The sequence below is a fragment of the Rhinolophus sinicus genome, chromosome 2, assembly GCF_057876585.1.
Source record: "Rhinolophus sinicus isolate RSI-liver-muscle chromosome 2, RSI-T2T, whole genome shotgun sequence".
Lineage (NCBI taxonomy): Eukaryota > Metazoa > Chordata > Mammalia > Chiroptera > Rhinolophidae > Rhinolophus > Rhinolophus sinicus.
The window spans coordinates 4,572,371-4,591,201 of NC_142502.1; the positions used below are offsets into that span (position 1 = coordinate 4,572,371).

The following is an 18,831-nucleotide window of genomic DNA, read 5'->3' on the forward strand; positions in this document are numbered from 1 at the left end:
TCACAGCACAAAGGACATTATAAAGCTCAATTATGTGGTGAATTAACACAGGACAGGAGACAGAGTTGCAGGAGAAAATGCTAATTATAAAGCATCATGTATAATATCCACTTTCTGTAACACATGTGAACATGCATATAACTGCATAAAAGAACAATCTACAAGAATACATACCAAAATTGTCAACAATAGGATCTAGAGTGACAGAATCAGGTACCTTTAAATTTTTTTCCAGATCTGTACTTTTCAACTTTTCCAAAAAACATCACTAATTAAAATATATATATTAACCTTAAAAAAATTAAAATATATATATATATTTTAACTAATTAAAATATATATATTAACCTTAAAAAAATAAAGCTCTAAGAGACTAATTAAAATATATATATATTAACCTTAAAAAAATAAAGCTCTAAGAGACAGTTAAGAAAAGTGCATAATGTACATGAACAGTAGCATGTAAAAAGTTATAAAATTCTGCCTATGTTTACAATTATACAATATGCCTCGCTAATGTTTCCTAAATCATATTCCACAAAACACTATAGTTTCTTAAGAAGATATAGGGACATCTCTGAAAGAGACTATAGTCAAATATATTTGGAAAACAAATGCAAAGTTAAAAACGGAATTAAAACTTTATTAAAAAAATCTGTACAGTTGAATTTTTATTTTTTTTTTAAGATATTTTAAACAGGACTTTATTGGGGAACAGTGTGTATTTCCAGGACTTTTTTCCAAGTAAAGTTGTTGTCCTTTCAATCTTGGTTGTGGAGGATGCCGTTCAGCTCTTCAAGTTGTTGTCCTTTCAGTGTTAGTTGTGGAGGGCGCAGCTCAGCTCCAGGTCCAGTTGCCATTGTTAGTTGCAGGGGGTGCAGCCCACCATCCCTTGCAGGAGTCGAACCGGCAACCTTGTGGTTGAGAGGACACGCTCCAACCAACTGAGCCATCCGTGAGCTCAGGGGCAGCTCAGCTCAAGGTGCCGTGTTCAATCTTAGTTGCAGGGGGCAGAGCCCACCATCCCTTGCGGGACTCAAGGAATTGAACTGGCAACCTTGTGGTTGAGAGCCCACTGGCCCACGTGGGAATTGAACCGGCAGCCTTCGGAGTTAGGAGCATGGAGCTCCAACCGCCTGAGCCACCGGGCTGGCCCCTGTATTGCTGAATTTGAATGTCTAATGAGATATGTTATATTTACCACAGTCATTATTTAGAAATGAGGGACTGCATAAGTTACTTCATTCACCTCCTTCAGCCTCCATTCCTTCTAGAAGAGTAAAATGATCCCGAGGCTGTTCAGTCTTAGTAAGTCCGTGCATGCAGTGTGAGGGAGTTGGTCCCATCTGGCCATTGTTCCTAGCCATCCTGGAACAGCCAATGATCCCGAGTGGGCATCCCTTCATTTCCAGCAAAGAGCTTTAACTAGAAACTGCTGAGTCTCACTGGAAATTTCCAGAAGACACCACATTTGGCTGACCTGGCTTTCATCAACTACACATTTCACCCATCAACATTTCTGGCCATGGGGTGGGAGTGGGGAGCAGAAACACAAACATTAGTCCCCACCTGTTTATGACAAGGGATTGGATAAGACAAATCTCCAAAGAGCGTCCCTACAAAGACCATTCATATAGATTCCCAACAGTGGACTTCATTTACCACTTTAATAATAACCGTCACTCCACAATAATTGATCAAGTATCTGATTATGCACGAAACACTTCTGTTTTAATGACTTACATGTTTTCATCTGCTATCCTGGCAACTAGCTGGCTGCCACCTCTATTTTTTGAAGGTGGACCGTATGAGACATTTTTCCCACAGCCCTGCATGTGGCTTCGGCAGCTCTCTGCTACCTCCACTGAAAAACTACGAAAAAATCGATCACTTTTCCCAAAGTTAATTCTCTAGCATCTCTAATCTGCTCAAGTATATAGTTTTCTATCAGAAAACAAGGGATTAAATGATTCCTAAAGGAAGGACCTGTGAAAATCAAAAGAATGATACACAGAAAAATTGAAAAATATACTATCACTGAGGGGAAAAAGACAAAAAGCTTAGAGAAATTTTACAAAATATACTCATACTGATGTCACAGTAAAGTTTAGAATACTCAATATTCAATTTCTCCTAATATTTTTGGAGTTGGTATTACTCTTATAAATGGTTTATAATTAGAAGACGGCACAACACAGGATAGAATACGTGATTTAGGCTCAAATTTTGACTGCTTTTTGACATCTGACTTTTGGCAAAATACTCAACCTTGCCTGGGCCTCAGTTTCCTCTTCCAAAATGGGAATAATAAAACTCAGATTAAGTGTATGTATTAGGTTGGTGCAAAAGGAATTGCGGTTTTGCAATTATTTTCAACCTTTTAAACCGCAACTACTTTTGCCCCAACCTAATACTTAGACTAATGCAGGATACAAAGTACACTCTACGAATCAAAACAGCTATCCACAAAACGCTGCGTTCCACCTGCAGACGCCGTTACCACAGACTGAACACGAGAGACAGGAGTAGTCGGCCTGCTAGGGATCAGCACTGCCACATGATGCCTGGGACAGACAAGCTTTCCCAGCTCTGACCAGTCTCTCAGGAAGTCTGACGACAGTTCCTGCTCTTAGGTTCCATGAGGTTACTCAGCACTATTTCACTGGGCATTTATATTCAAAAATCAACTCCGATGGGCCCATCAATAATGCTGATGTAACATCAATCCAAGAGAACGAAAACTAAAGTGGCATATTCACTCCCTTGCTTCACACCAGCACCAGCAGCTTAGAGTGATATAGTGCTGCTCATCTTCCCACAAGAATTAAAAGCACACAGGGTTTATAGTTTTCTCTATTTACAAATCTGTTATGGGGGGTCCGAGAGGAAGGACATCTATGCCTGTCATTTATTACCTAAACAACACATTTATTCCTTTCCCCAGTATGTTTTCCAGGTCCTACTCTATGCCGGGTACTCATCATCCATGAAGGAAATACTCCATAGAACTGACATGGCTTGCCCTCACTGCGTTTACCTGTCTCGTGAAGAATACAGATCAGCAAACAGCATTTCCATCGTAATATTTTAGGGCAATCAGTAAATTAAGATTTATTTTCTAGCTTCCTCCACTTTTACATAAATCAACAACTCTGCAGAAAAGCTTAAAGCCAAATGACAAGGTGTTTCTCCTTTGAAACACCTGAAATACACCTCAATCAGCCTTATTACTCCCATCAATCCTTTTTGTCTCCATTTGTCTGTTATGGTCTTTCTCAAACTAACAGCCAACTAACAAAAGGTAGTACTTTCCATTTTGTCCTCACTTTTATTAACATTGTTAAGAGCTCAGTGAATAAACTACAGCAAAAATCAAGGTGATTTGGTTAATTTCTTGGGTGCAATAGACTTAAGGTTACAGAAGACACTTCTGGTGTTATAAATCTATAAATTCTTCACAGAATCCATATATCATTAATATCAAACATAAGGCGGCCATTCAAATTAACTTTGATATGCCCAAAGTATGTACATCTGTAGCTTTTAATAAAACTAAAAATGTAATCTGTAGCCAAATTTTTGGTGTCTTATTTCAATATTGTTGCTTACATGTATATGTATAATCTGTAAGCTTTTTTAAATTTCAGTAGACAGCAGTACAAATTGAAAATAAAATATGTGAACAGCTTCTACTTATGGTTAAGAACAAAGCAGACAAGACAGAATATGAACACACCATCCACTGGAGAAACAAAACAACTATCAAATAGTCTTAAGATAAAACTTAACAATCATTAACATTAATTGATCATTTCCTATGTGCCAAAACTGTTTAAGTGCTTTATGACTAATTCAATTCTCACTACCACCCTAAGGGATAAGTGACATTACTAGTCCCATTTTATATACCACAAAGGGATTAAGTAATTTGTCCAAGGTCACAAAGCTGCTAAGTGACAGAACCAAGACGGAAACCTAAGCAACCTGGTCACAGAGCTCACTCTCCTAACCATTCTGTCCTCCTGCCACAGACAGCAGGAGATGTTGTTCAGGTTACAAATTTAACCCCAATTGGACAGAGGATTCATGATTTCTCCCTTCGCACGTCTACGCTCTCCCCCTCGCAGTGAGAGTGCATGACGGGAGGAAACGGAGGCCATGACTACAGAATTAGCAAAAGCTAAGGAAAGAGAGAAACATGTTCTGTTCACTGACTGATAAGAATAACTTGTTTAATTAATGGACACACTAGTCTTTTGGTGAAGATTAGTCTTCAGTAGTCTTCATCTCATTGTCCTGAGGCTATTAAATTAGCTCTACTTACTGTACATGCAAACATGGAAACTAAAACGAAAACTGTGTGGCAATCAATACAAGATTGCCACCCAGTTGATTCAGAATCTAAAAGTTAATTTTTAAAATCTTAATTAAAACTGTTTTAAATACAACATCTAAATATACTCAAGGGGAACTCACATGCTTGCCTCAAAGAACCTTTAAACTCAGGTGACAAGAAAAATTTATAGTAAGATTAAAAGATAATATCAATGAGGACTTTCTATCCCAACTTCTTAGCTACTACATCATTGTTTATCTGTAGGGAGAGAAAATGATGGAGATCCAGTCATCTTACAGGAGACTTTAATGAAACGAGGTGGGGAGCTCAAGAAGCAGCATAACAGAATGAAGTCAGGATACCTTTTAGGTCTGGTGTTCATTCCATGAGCTCCACAAAGCAACTCAATCAATGCACACGTGCCAACATAAGCTGACCACAGGTCTATCATTTGATAGTCCTTTCATGGCAATGTGTTATAAAAAAAGAAATCCTTCCTAACAATAAATTTAATCCTTGGCAATCAGAATCTAGATTATTTTTTAATTCAAACATTTTTTTATACAAACAGAAATTCAAAAGTATTCTGCCTCATAGTATCACAGGATTAAAAAAAAAGTGAAATAAAACCTACCTAAAAACAATATTTAAAGTGGTTACATCTTTATTAATTAAACTGGAAAAACAAGAACTAGCAGGAGAAAAAAAACAAAAAAACAGAAACAATACACTTTAAAGTAAAATGTCGACAAAACTTATGATCAATATAAAATGGTGAAATCCAAAATGAGTTTCATATAGCTAGTTAATAAGCCTTTTTTTTTCTGTTTATTAACTCTCCCAATGATCTGACATACATTCAAGTTATTCACTTGACTGTTCTCACTTAAATCTTATCAAAAGAAATATTTTAGATTTTTCAAAATTTTAGTTATACAACATTATAGTCTACTCCCAAATAGGCAGCCTCTCAAGTGTAAATACCAAAGTAAGTTAACATGACGGACTGAGTGATACTTTAGTTGGCTAAATGAAAAATGATAATTAACAAGGCAAAAAAAAATCTTTTAAGACGTTCAAAAGTTTCTAACATGAAATAATGCATGCCTAGGGCTTTATATACAAAAGATCAGTATATCTTATTAGAGTGCAAAAGTTTAAGTAAATTATTCACATAAAGACTTGTCTGCATCTTTAAGGACTTACCTTCTTTTTATCCCTCATTGAGCCTTTGCCTCGGACCATTATTTTACATCCTGTTTCTGCTTCAAGCTGTTTAGCTGTTAGTCCTCTAGGTCCAAGGATTCTCCCAACAAAATTAAACTGGAAAAAAAAAGTCACCATACATTATTCACTTGCTTGAATTAATAGCTGAAATTATTTTTAAATATCTACTTTCTCAAATTAAATATTTTTAAACACTAAGTTGAAATAAAATCAAGAGTCCTTATGAATTTCTTGCCAAATTTTCAAGGGGATAATTACAATAGCTTATTGTTTAGCATGAAATTTCTACACACACACACACAAATAAATTATGAATTTAGGAACACTGCAATCCACCTAAAAGAGGTACTATACTGAATCGTCCATCAACATGTAATCTAAACCAGAGCATATTAAAGAGTTTGACAAAATCTTGGATGCCAGCCAACAAAGCAAATCTCTTCTACAAAACTCTCTGTAATGACAGTGTTCAGGGAACTGTTCATTATGTTAAATAGTAATTGCTTATTTTAACTGAAATCCTTGGGAAAAATTCCTGTTATTTATCTAACAAGTAAAGTTGTATTTTCTCCAAAGCAACTGTTCAGAGAGATTGTATTTCTAGGTTGGCTTTCAGAATCTGATGGTCAAATTTGAGTTCCACCCTACCCTAAATGTTCAAGTCTTGAAAGTATATACGTTTTCATCACATTCCTTGCAAAATTTTATATCTGTACCCTTAATTTCCTTTCTTTTTCCATGTCTACCTTTAACTTATACTACTATTTTTCCAAGGACGCTTAACTCTTTTCATGAATAAGACAGTAGTACAAACAACTGTATAAATAAAGAACTACCATCCCACAACAAAAACTTCTAGTATTCATATAGTTTATTTTTTAGAGAGAAAAAATGGCCAATGTGAAGAAAAGATTAACACTGAACATTCAAAAGTAAATGTTCTCCTCATTCACGTCATCTGCATAAAAGACAAAAATGAGTGTTTACCCTCACCTCCACAAAAATGTGTGGGTGATTTATTTGTCCAATCAAATAGGTAATGATTCTCATGCTTACGGCTTCCTATTTTTTCTGGCATTTGATCCACTGTTACGTCATTGCACAAAAGTAATATGCTAGAATTCACTGCTGTCAGGCTTAAGAAGCGAGAGCACTTCTTCAGTGGCTGTTCCTTTCCTCCTGAAGCTGCTCACCAGGATTGTCAGCCCTTACAAAAGTGATCGTAAATGAAAGATGTATAGTTCACGTGTACAGCTGGGAAAAAGCCCTTTTCCACCAGGAGACCTTGATATAACTTTTTCCATCCCAAGTTAAGACTCATTAACTTTGATCCTGTAAGCATTTGCTCTAGCTCTATAAGATCCCAAATCCTGAAATTTGCCTGAACCATGTCTTTATATTCAAAAATAAAATATTTTTTAATATTAAGTTGAAATAAAATCAAGAGTCTTTATGAATTTCTTAACAAGTTTTCGGGGGGGGGGGGGGGTGTTCCTTTCCTAGTTCCTCAGCATATAGTACTTGACCTCTTTACCCAACCTAAACCAGATGTCATCCATTTTGACAAAGCACTTGCTTCCAACCTAGAATCCCTTTGCTACACCTCCAATCTGAATAAACTCAAGTTCTAAACTATGGTTAAGTATTTAAACTCTGAAAGCACATAGATCCCAACTGGTATCCAAGTCTTAACACTAAATAATGGTTAGGGGTTGAAAAGTCACATCAAATAAGCCTCAATTATATAATGGAGGGAACACCGACCATCTGGTAGAGCTGCAGGGAGGGCTGCACTGCAAGTGTGTATAGCACAATATGTATCAAAGGTCCGACACGAGGTCTGGCACAAAGTGGACAATTACTAGCCTACCAAACCCGCCTCAAATCCACTTTCGGAAGCCTCAGGCCCTCATTCAACAACTGAGCTTAGAATGTCTATGGAAGAGGGGGTAATCAGAAGCATATTTGCCTAACAGAACTCCAAAGAAACTTGACACTCAGACACTGAGTGCTGCAGAAAACTGGAAAGAAAAGGTGGAAATGATATACAGAACAACTGACCCATCCCTGCCAAAAAAACACCAACAGCGAGGCATCTAACTTGTAGTTAACAGGCTCGAATTTCCATCTCTAGAAAAACTGAAATGCCCCAGAGAAATCACTTTCAGGTTCCAGCATTTGGCTCCCTTCTCAAAGACTGATGCTTCAGGCGATCACCTCAAACTGAAGCCTGCAGTGGGCAAGCCCAGTTTGTGAACAGAAGCTTGAAAAGACTCCAACATGGAAAAGACAATACAAAAGACATAAAACAAAGAAAAAGGACACATGATTGCTCCTTCAGGGAAAAGACCTCTGCTAAAAGAAGATAATATCCAAACATAACTACTTTAGTAAATAGCGCTGAACTATTTTCTAAAATGCTTGCACACTTTATATTCCCAAAAGAAGAGAAAAGAATTTGTTTTGGTCCACTTCTTCTCCAGCAGCACTCACTGACAATGTTCTTTATTTTAGCCATTCTGGAGCATTTGCTAAATGTTTAAATTAGCATTCTCCTGATTACTAAAAAAAGGTCATCATTTTTTCAAGCTACTGGCCATTCAGATTCACGTTTTCTGAAGCACATTTGAAGTTTCCTATTTTTCTATTGCATTGTTTACTTTTTTTAAAAATCAATTTCTACTTCATGGTTACATGTGTAGCAAATACCGTCCTGTGGCTTGCCTTCTTGCCCTTTTTTAATGGTGGTATATGACTAAATTTAATATGATTGAATTGAATGAAATTACACTGAGTTTTCATGTAGCAAGTTATCGGTCTTCTCTTCATGGGTAGTGTTTTCCGTGTCCTCTTTAAAGGAAGTCTTTCCCCACCTCAGGATCATCAAGGCTTCCTTCTATATTGACTTTAAGAACTTTTACCGTTATGCCTTTCTCATTTATGCCCACAGTATACCAGGAATTGGTGTCTGTGAGGAGACATTTTTTTTAAGTGTCACATGGATACCCAATTGCCCTAGCACATTTCACTGAAAAGTCTATCCTTTTTCAACTTCTCTACACTACCACCTTGTCAAAAACATCTTTATATATAGCTGAGTCTGTTTCTGAGCTCTTTTGTTAGTTTTAACGTATTTGTTTATCCTTGCTTTAATATCACACTATTACTTATTGTAACTTTATAATAAACCTTGATATGCAGTAAGCAAGTTATTCCACCTTGCTCTTCTTCAAGAGCGCCTCAGCCATTCAAAGCCTTTCATATTCACAGATAGACTTTACCGTGTTTCCCCGAAAATAAGACCTAGCCGGACAATCAGCTGTAATGCGTCTTTTGGAGCAAAAATTAATAGAAGACCGGGTCTTATACTATATTCTATAAGACCCGGTCTTATATTATAATAAAATAAGACCGGGTCTCATGTGAGACCCGGTCTTATAGTAAAATAAGATTGCGCCTTAATTTTTGCTCCAAAAGACGCATTAGAGCTGATTGTCTGGCTAGGTCTTATTTTTGGGGAAACACGATACAAACACTTGGTCAATTTCTAAAAATAACAACTTGCAATAATTTTAATTGGGATAGTCCCATAGAGTCTTTAAAACCAAGAACAGGGTGTAACTTCCTCATTTGGTGAGGTCTTCTTTGATTTCTCTCAAGAATATAAAGCTTTTTTGATATAAGTCTTTACTCATTTTTGTTAGATTTATTCCTAGACATTTTGGGGTTTACTCTGGCTATTGTCATACCATATTTTTATTTCATTTTTGTTCCTTACATATGACCACATAATTAGTTTTTATATATATCAAACCTTGTACCCAGCAACCTTGTTTCTTCATTCTAAAGTCTCATACTTTTTCAACAGGTTCTTTTGGATTCTTTAGGTAAACAATCACACCACTTGCAAACTAGGACTGTTACATTATTCTTTCCCTTTCAACCATTTTTTTTTCTTGCCAACCTTACCACACTGGCCAGCACACCTCGAGTTCAAAGTCAAACAAGTTCTAGTTCAAAGTCAAAACTTGTTCCAGATTTCAAGAATAGTTTTCAACAGTTCACCATAAAGTCTGAACTAATCTGTACACTTCTTGTAGATATACTTCACCATATTAAGAAAATCCTCTTCTATTCCCTTGTTGAGGTTTTTTAAAACTACCAGTGAATGTTTAAATTTATCACATTTCTTCATCTTTTGAGACAACCACAGTATCTCTCCTTTATTCTATTAATATGCTAGATTACAACCAACTACCAAATGATGAACCAACCTTTCATTCCCAAAACAAATTCAACTTGAATATGATGCATATCCTTTTTATAAATTGCTAGATTCAGTTTGCTAGCATTTTGGCGATTTTTTTTTTTTTTTTAATTCACAAATGGAATTGGCCCGTAATTTCCTTTTCTCATACTTCCCGGGTTTTGGCATCAAGATTATTCTGGCTTCAAACCATGTTGGGGTGTATTTCCTCTTTTTCCACTCGCCAGATGGGCTTGTAGAAAACTGGTATTATTTCTTCCTTAAACATTGAATAGAAATCAGTAGTGAGGCCACCTGGGTCTAGAGTTTTCCTCTGTGTAAGGTTTTTAATTATGGATTCAGTTCTTCGATTCAAATTTCTTGTTCTTCTCTATGTCAATTTTGGTAACCTGTGCTTATCTAGAAATACGCACAATTGTTTACATTTTCAAATTCGTTGATATAAATCCTATGTATAATTTTTTAATACCTATAGGATCTGTAGCGATGTCCCCTCTTTCATTCCTGATTGGTTATCTAGGTTTTCCTTTTTTCTTGATCAGTTTTACACTCTTTACAAAGAATTTATTTTTGTTTTGTTGATTGGGGTATACAGATTTTAAAATCGGCCACAATTACCCACTCACCTCTAAAAGTATCTATTCCGTCTGCAGTGTACATCTGCAGCTCCGCTCACCTCTGGAATCTGAGCTAGCTTTGACTTGCTTTCCAACACAATGCAGTGGAAAGAATGGTATGTGCTCTAAAAGCTGAAGTCTCAGTCGCATGTACATCTACTCTCTTAGAGCCCTATTATTCCCATGTACACAAGCTCAGACTAATCTACTGGAGAATGAAAAGCAAGTGATGTAGCCACCAGCAATGTCCCAGCCCACAGCCAGGCAACTCATAAAACCAGAGCTGCTTAGCCCACCTACAGCCGACTGCAGAGGCAGACCAGAAAAACTGTTTTGTTGAACACAGCCTAAATGACCAGCCTGCAGAACAGAAGAAGGAGCTAAATAAATGGTGGTTGTTTTAATCTAAGGTGTTGGGTAGTTAATTATAATGCAGCAATAGTCACCTGATATATTGATTCTCTTAATTCTGTTTTGTTTTTAATTGATTTCTACTCTAGCTTTATTACTTCCTTCGACTATTGGGTTTAATCTATTACATTTCCCCACTTTATGAAATGGATGCTTAGCTTATTGCACCCTTTCTTCTTTTCTAATATACAGAATTTTAAAGCTTTAAGTATTTCTCTAAGTTGGCTTTATATATATACATCCCAAAGTTTTGATATGTAGTATTTCCATTATCACTCAGGTCAAATGATATCAATTGGATATTTAAATTTGTTTTTCTCATTTCAAACATGAGTTTCCTAATTATCTTCGTTACACTGTAATCAGATAACGTACTATGTGTAATATCAATCCTGTAACATTTGTTCAGACTTGTTTTTCGGTATACATGGTCAAGTTTTCTAAATATTTTATGTGTGCAAAAAGAATGAAAATTCCTCTGTGATTAACTTTTGTTCATTTCACCTTTAAGTTCTATTTTTGTATTATGTTTAAAGGCTGGCTGTGTTATTTGGTATATATTGATTTAAAATTTATCCTTTTGCCGTTATATCTCTAGTAATATCTTTTGTCATTAAGACTGTTAATATTAATAGAGAGTTTGTTTGTTTGCTTTTTCATAGTATCTCTTTCTTGAGCCTATTACTTTCAACCTTTTGCTATTTTAATTGAGGGTGTTTTAAATGGCAGCTAGGTAAGTTTTGTTTCTTCATCTAATCTTGCAATCTTTGAATTTTAAAAGGAACACTTAATCCATGTGCATTATATGGTTTAGATCTACCTTCTAAGTACTTTCTACATGCCTTATGTATTTTACGTCCCCATTTATTTTTCTTCTTGCCTTCTATTAGCTTTAAAGTTATACGCTTATTTACCCTAAAGATTACAATATGCATCACTGAATTATCAAACACTAAATGCTAATTTGTACTTTCACCCCTTCCCCATAAAACGCAAGGATCCTCCCCAGATTACTTAACACCTTATCCCAATCCAGTTTATATGTCATTAGTTATTTTTCAAATTTTATGTTTTTTTAACTCAATAGGCCATTATTATTCTATAGAGATAATGTATATTTATATATTCCTACACATTTACCATTTTCATTATTCTTAATTCCTTTCTGTATCTTCAACTTTCCAACTAGGATCATTTTTCTTACTTCTGTCTGAAAATCACCCTTTAGTACTTCATTTAGTGTAAGTCATCTGGTGATAAAGTGTGTCAGTTTTTCCTTATCTGAAAATTTCTTATTTTTGATGGATTTGGAATTCTAGTTTGGCACTCACTTTCTTTCAGCACCTTAATGATTTTTTTTTACCATATTTACATTGCAACTTCTTGAGAAATGAGCATGAGTCTTACTGTTGCTACTTTAAAGGTAATCTTTTGCTACTTTTAACACGATCACGAGAATCTTCACGAGGGATTTAAACCCTGCCGTAGGCAACGTGTTAACAGATTCATAGATACAGAGAACAAACTGATGGTTGCCAGATGGGAAGGGTGTGGGGGGTCTGGGTGAAAAAGGTGAAAGGATCAAGAAGTACAAATTGGTAGTTACAAAATAGTCATGGACATGTAGACTACAATATAGGGAATGTAGTTAATAATATTGTAGTAACTATGTATAGTGCCAGGTGGGTACTAGACTAATTGAGCGGATCACTGTAAACTATATAAATGTCTAACCATTATGCTGTACACCTGAAACTAATATTAAAAATATTTAATGTCAACTGTAAGTGAAAATAAGTAAAAAAAATTAAAAAGGGGGAGGATTTCCTCTTTAACATTACTTTTAAGCAGTTTTACTATGTGCCTAGGTATGGTTTTTGTTTTATGGTTCAGAGTTTCATAAGTCTGCAACTTTATTTCTTTGGTTTCAAAGTTGTCAACCACCCTCTCCTCAAACACTGCTTCTGCCCCATTCTACACTGGACTTTCTCATTGCGTTCCTTTCATTTTTCATACTCCTTCCTAGTTTTTCCATCCTTATGCCTCTCAATACTGAGTATTTTCTTTTGACCTATCTTCCAGTTCACTAATTCTCTCTTCCAATGGTTATCTTCTGTTAAGCCTGTTTATTCCAGTTAAGGACTTATTCAGTTTGATTTCTCTTCTATAATTCCCATTGCTAGGCCACGTTTCTCCAACTTGTCTTTTGTGTCACACACAGTAAGCACAGCTCATATAAAGCTTGGGGCTGATAGTTCTAATATCGACAGTCCCTATGGATGTGTTGTATTGTTTTGTTTCATTTTGTTAATGTCATCTTGCCTTCATGTGTGTTTGGTTATTTTCTACTGTGTACCAGACACTACTTACTAAATAGCTTACAGAAATAATATAAGGCCTAAAATCATATTATCTTCCTATCAGCTTTTGCCAGGCACCTACTGCTACTAGCAACCCAAGATCACCTCAATACAATTTCACTTACTGAGAATTAGACAATTTGATGCTGACAGGCGGTGTCTGTGAGGGCCTGGGAAATTCTGGTTTACTCTTACTCCTAGAATGCACACTCATCAGCAACCCTCCCCAAAGTAAAGACTAAAGATGGGAAGGTGTCCACATACAGGTTACAGACTCCAACTCTGACCCCAAAGTTCAGCCTCTCAGCTGTCCTGTCCAGATTCAGCTAAAATACCCAGAGGAAAAGGAGTGTGCAAAAGCCAGGCTTATATCCTTGAGTATCTGTTCTCCTCAGGATCCAAACTAGTAATTCTTCAAATGTTGTTGGGTCTCTGATGCATTCAAGCAGATGTTTTTTCATATTGTGTCCTATTTTACTAGAATTGCTCAGATGGTCTGAATGACCCTGTGAGTCCTTAAACAGAGAAATTCCCACGGCATTTTTAAAGAGGTTGCCTTTTAATCTAAATAGATCTAGAACTGACAGAACTTCAGGTAGTATGGAGTAAAAATGTGTTAGAATGAGGGTCTGAGGAAGAGAGAAAAGACACGTATCACAGACAGCGTAGCAACAGGCCTGGCCCGATGTTCACTTACAGCAAGCTCCCCCTACTTTCCTGCAGCTTCCTAGCTTTACCTTTTATATACTCACAGATGCCACAGGACTTCACTCCCCTCCCTCCCCTCAAAATAACGTAAACAGAGACGAGAATCTTACATCCCATCCCATAATCATTTTGTTTAGTTTGGGTCTTTTTCAGTAGAATAGAAAATAGCCTTCCATTTTCAAATGTAACTCAATAAAACATTTGTTCAAAATTTGCTATTTGGTAAAGAGTGAAATATGCTTAGATGCTAGAGATTTAAAAAGGAGGAGGAGAAGTAGCAAAGGAGAAATTCTCTCTGCTCTGAAGAAATCTGTGAAAAATCCCTTTACTCTATTCATTAACCTTGACTGTTTCTTCAAATAACTAGCCCTGCCAGCTATTCCTCAGTAATAGGTGTGCTCTATACAGATCTTTGCCAAAGCAACTCACATACTGGATATACATTATATGTCTCAGATATGGCAAAGAATGTCTGGAAAAAAGCACTATAAATACAGGTACTTCAGCACTTCAATAACTAAGTGTTTTTGACTTAGGTTCTCTGTCACACTGGTTGGCCTACACTTCATGACATATGGACACTTAGAAGACCCTTATTGGTACATCCTATTCTTTTCACATATTAAAGGTTCTTCTGCTGGAACCACGGCATTAAGATTACACAGAAAAAGACTTTGCCACAGCTAAATAATCCTCCCAATTATTATTTATTAATAATAAATGTTTTTAAACTAGTCAAAACCAACATATTAAATCTGTAACACAAAATTTTCCTAACCTTAAAAATGAACCAAATCTTTATTACTCAAGAACCAACAAACAACAGCTCAAGTGTGTTAACGTGCTTACCACTGGGATTCCAGCACAATTGAAACTGTCAAGGTCATCCTTCTCAAAATGTTGTAAGTAGAGAATGAAAAAAAAAATTAATCATAGCAGCTGCTTTGTCTACTGCAACCAATTTCCAAGTTAATATCATTTGCCTTGCATTAAAATTCATTCTGTGTTGATTTATCATGCTAGTTCTGCAGCTTCATTCAATTAAAACAATGTCACAACACATTCAAAGAAAATCATTTCAAACAGCCTGAGCTAACTGCAGCTATAAAGGCCAAAACAAGGGAAAGAAAGGAGAAAAAAGATATTCATTAACTCCACTGTTTAAGTATAGACCTTCTCTATGGCTCACCAATTCTATGTCTGCCAAGTGGCATGCTATTTTCTAAAGAAGAGGTTAACAACAATTACGTCTAATGCTAGTCGTTGCTGCTCACTTCATCGTAAACAGAAATGATAGATTTCTACCAATGACAATATATGAAGAATTAGGGCAAATGTTTCCATTAACCTTTTAAGAAATCTACAATTAAAGATAAAACCTCCTATGACAATATCAAAACAGGTAACTAATAAAAAATGGATTAGCAAAAGCATTTCAATGAAATGCTAGTAAGAAATGTTAAAGAATAATTTCCACTTACAATTTTGGAAGAACAATTTTTAAAAACATGGACTTCTTTGGTTGTTTTTTGCACAAGAGACTGTTTATCTGTTTTTAAATATTGTATCTAGTATTTCTAAGGTAATTTTAATCACATACCTTACAAACCTTACATTGTATCACGTACCGTATTTCCCCAAAAATAAGACCTAGGCGGACCATCAGCTCTAATGCATCTTTTGGAACAAAAATTAATAGAAGACCCGGATTATACTGTATTAAAATAAGACAGGGTCTTGAATTAATTTTTGCTCCAGAAAATGCATTAGAGCTGATGATCCAGCTAGGTCTTATTTTCAGGGAAACACAGTAAGACACATAATAGGTATTAAACAGACACACACGTATATTTGTTGACGAAGCCTTTTACTTAGCAGATGATAAAAAATAAACCACCTCAAGTGTAGTCAACACTGGTGAGCCTATCTGACACAGTTGTGTTTAAGATGAGAGAAGAGTTGTGACTATTTAGCAGGTCCTCGGAACATTTCATTCAATGTTGTTTCTTTGTAACGATTAGATGCCCTAGGAACTGAACGTTGTTTATATGAATTATCCTATGGTAAAAACTGGTTTCATCATACCTCGTTTTGCTTGAAGTCGCAGAACCTATCAAAGACTTTAAGTGAGGATTTATTGTACAAATGTTTTTAAATTTAAAATGCTAAAATGAATACATCAAAACAGCTTGTGCTTTTTGGGGAGACAAATATTTTATCCCTTTTCTACCTTCATATTAATTCTAGATAAGTTGCCAAATGTGTCTCCTTATGCTAAATAATATTATATGAATCATTTTGCAAGACTTTTTATCTTTACTCATCTATTAGTGGCACAAGACTATGTAAGAAGCAGCACTTACACCAGCGGCTTTAAGGTGGAAGGGAGGAGGGAATAGTAACCAGTAATAACCAAAACATGAAATCTGCGGCATATGAATTTGGATAGCCTAAATTATGATAAATCATCTTTTGAGAATAGGCAGAATTGGGAAAGTCTGAAACCATTCCAAACAAAGGCAGTTGTATAAGACAGACGACTAGCCTTCCGGAAGTGCTTAGGGAAAAAACAGCCAATTAAAGTTCAAGTATGAGGCAATGAAAGCCAACAAGGGGTTTATGACACAGCTAGATGACAATGTATTTGATAGTTTAAGGTCCATACTCTTATACACAAGGCCCTTCAAAAGATCCCCAACTACTTTTCAGACTCTTACTTTTGCTATCGCCCTTCTGTTCAGCCAGCCATTCACTGTTCTCTAGAAATGGCAGGTCCGTTTAGTTTTCTCCCTGTCCTTCCTTTCCACCAAGCATGGCAATCTTCCTCATCACACAACACTGAGCTCAAACATTCTGTGATTTCCATGTGTATTCTTTGATTCCTAGACAGCTGTTCTCTCCAAAGTGACCATCTCAGGGCACTTTGCATACAACCTCCTTGAGCCCCAACACATGTGTGCAAGGATCCGCATGTCTCTTTTGCAGGTCACTCCTTGAAGTCAGGAACCAGCACAAAATTTGTGGGTAGAGTTGTTCATAGTATTCCTCAATTTTCCTTTTAATGTCCATGGGATTTATAGTGATGTCCCCTCTTTCATTTCTGATATTAGTAATTTGTGTTCTCTCTCTCTCTCTCTGTCTCTCTGTCTGTCTCTCTTGTTAGCCTGGCTAGAGGATTATCGTTTTGTTTTGGTCTTTTCAAAGAACCAGCTTTTGATTTCATAGATTGTTTCTGTTGATTTACTGTTTTCAGTTCATTGATTTCTACTCTAATTTTTATTATTTATTTTCTACTTATTTTGTTGTTTTTAAAATCCCCAGTGTCTCATAATATACAGCACATTGAACAAACTAATATTTATTCAGATTGTTGAATAATACACTAGAAAGTGGCCAGAAAAATCATTTAGCGATTTTTCATTCTCACAGTAAAAAATTCAATCACTGAGTAAGTTATATGCAGCGCAAGAACTCTGTATACATTTCACAAGTTTCTCCAATGGTAAGCCGGACTGACTGAACTCAGGATAAAGTCCAAATGACAGTCAATAATGTCATAAAAACAGAACAACTATTATTTCCACTTTCCATTTCAAGACAGAAGTATCATAAGTACAAGGACTATGCCGTGTGACATTTTTTCAGGTGTTGAGTAGATGGAAATATGTTTTATTAGTATTAGTGTAGGCCCATTACTGCATAATTGGATTGTGGCTGTAATAGCACCGGGAGAGCAAGGATTATGTCTTATTTCCGTGCCAATTGCTCATCACAGGGCCACACACAACATTCCGGAAGAGTGACACCAACGTTTTACTGGTTTATACTCAGACCTCTCCTTTAGCCTTCATGTTTCTTTTCAAATTTGGGGTTTTTTACATTTCGTTTTAATGTGTCCTTAAAATTGCAAATTTATACTTCTTTTATACAGCCTTAGAAATAAAAAGGCAAGAAACTAATCAAAACTATCATTGTTCTGTAACTCCAAACAATGCAACATGGACACATTTTTAAGCAATTCCTTACCAAATAAGAAAGAAAAAATCATCATCCCAATGTGAAACAGAGATGGCCAAGTTCATGCTGGGCAGGCTGCTTACCGATACTTGTTTTTGGACTTGGGGAAAAGCAGTTTTCTATGGTAGTCACAACTAGATTTCAGGAAGTCCCTAACTTATATATAAACTATTTTGTTCTAAAGGGTTGGGTTTATGGTTTTCCCAATGAAATAATTACCTAAATTTAGTTCCAAGGCTAGCCATTTAGAAGTCCGATTTCAATATCCCTAGGGTGAAGTTAAGGCAGGTTCTATCTATCCAAAACTACGGCAGTTGTCAGCTCAAACAAATTCTAACCAAAAGAAGGCATACCACCTTCTGTTAAGCGAGTACTAAGATGGGTGGACGACCTTGGCGGTATAACCTTCAACTGCTCCACAGCCCACTTCATTTGCCAGTTTTGGAGGGCGGAAGGTGAGGATTCAGAAGATTCCATTACTGACTGTTGCACTCAGTTCGAGGAGACACTGCTCTCTGATGACAGGCCAACAGCTGATTAGCTCCTCCCTGCTTCCTCTAATACCTAACAGAAACATCTCAATGCTTCCAGAATACGAACAGCACCGAGAAGCAGGTGTCTCTCCAATTTCTGCATTATATTGCTTTGGTATTTCAGAAAGAATCTTAGAGATATGCACGTTAGATACCCGTGACTGGGTATCTAACTGATTTATAAGTCCTTTGTAACAGTAATTTCAACAGAGCAGATTCTAACCAACTTTTTGGATGAGAGAAATCATAGGCAAAACTTTCTACCTCAACTAAGCATGGAAAGTATTTGCTTACAAGCAATAATTCTTCCCTAAAACTAACTCCATCTTTTAATTTATTCTTTTGAACATTAGTT

At 36.1% G+C, this 18,831-nt stretch overlaps 1 protein-coding gene across 10 annotated transcripts in view; it reads right to left on the reverse strand.

Annotated features, from left to right (window-relative positions):
• QKI (QKI, KH domain containing RNA binding) overlaps positions 1–18,831 on the reverse strand; it is a 151,096-nt gene that overhangs the window by 84,741 nt on the left and 47,524 nt on the right. For all 10 annotated transcript variants that reach the window (XR_012496815.2, XM_074333801.2, XM_074333797.2 and 7 more), the window contains exon 3: positions 5,543–5,659. Coding sequence is in view for 9 of the 10 variants with exons in the window: in XM_074333801.2 (XP_074189902.1) it covers positions 5,543–5,659 (117 nt within the window). In the remaining variant the exon portion in view is untranslated. The remainder of the gene's footprint in view (positions 1–5,542; positions 5,660–18,831) is intronic.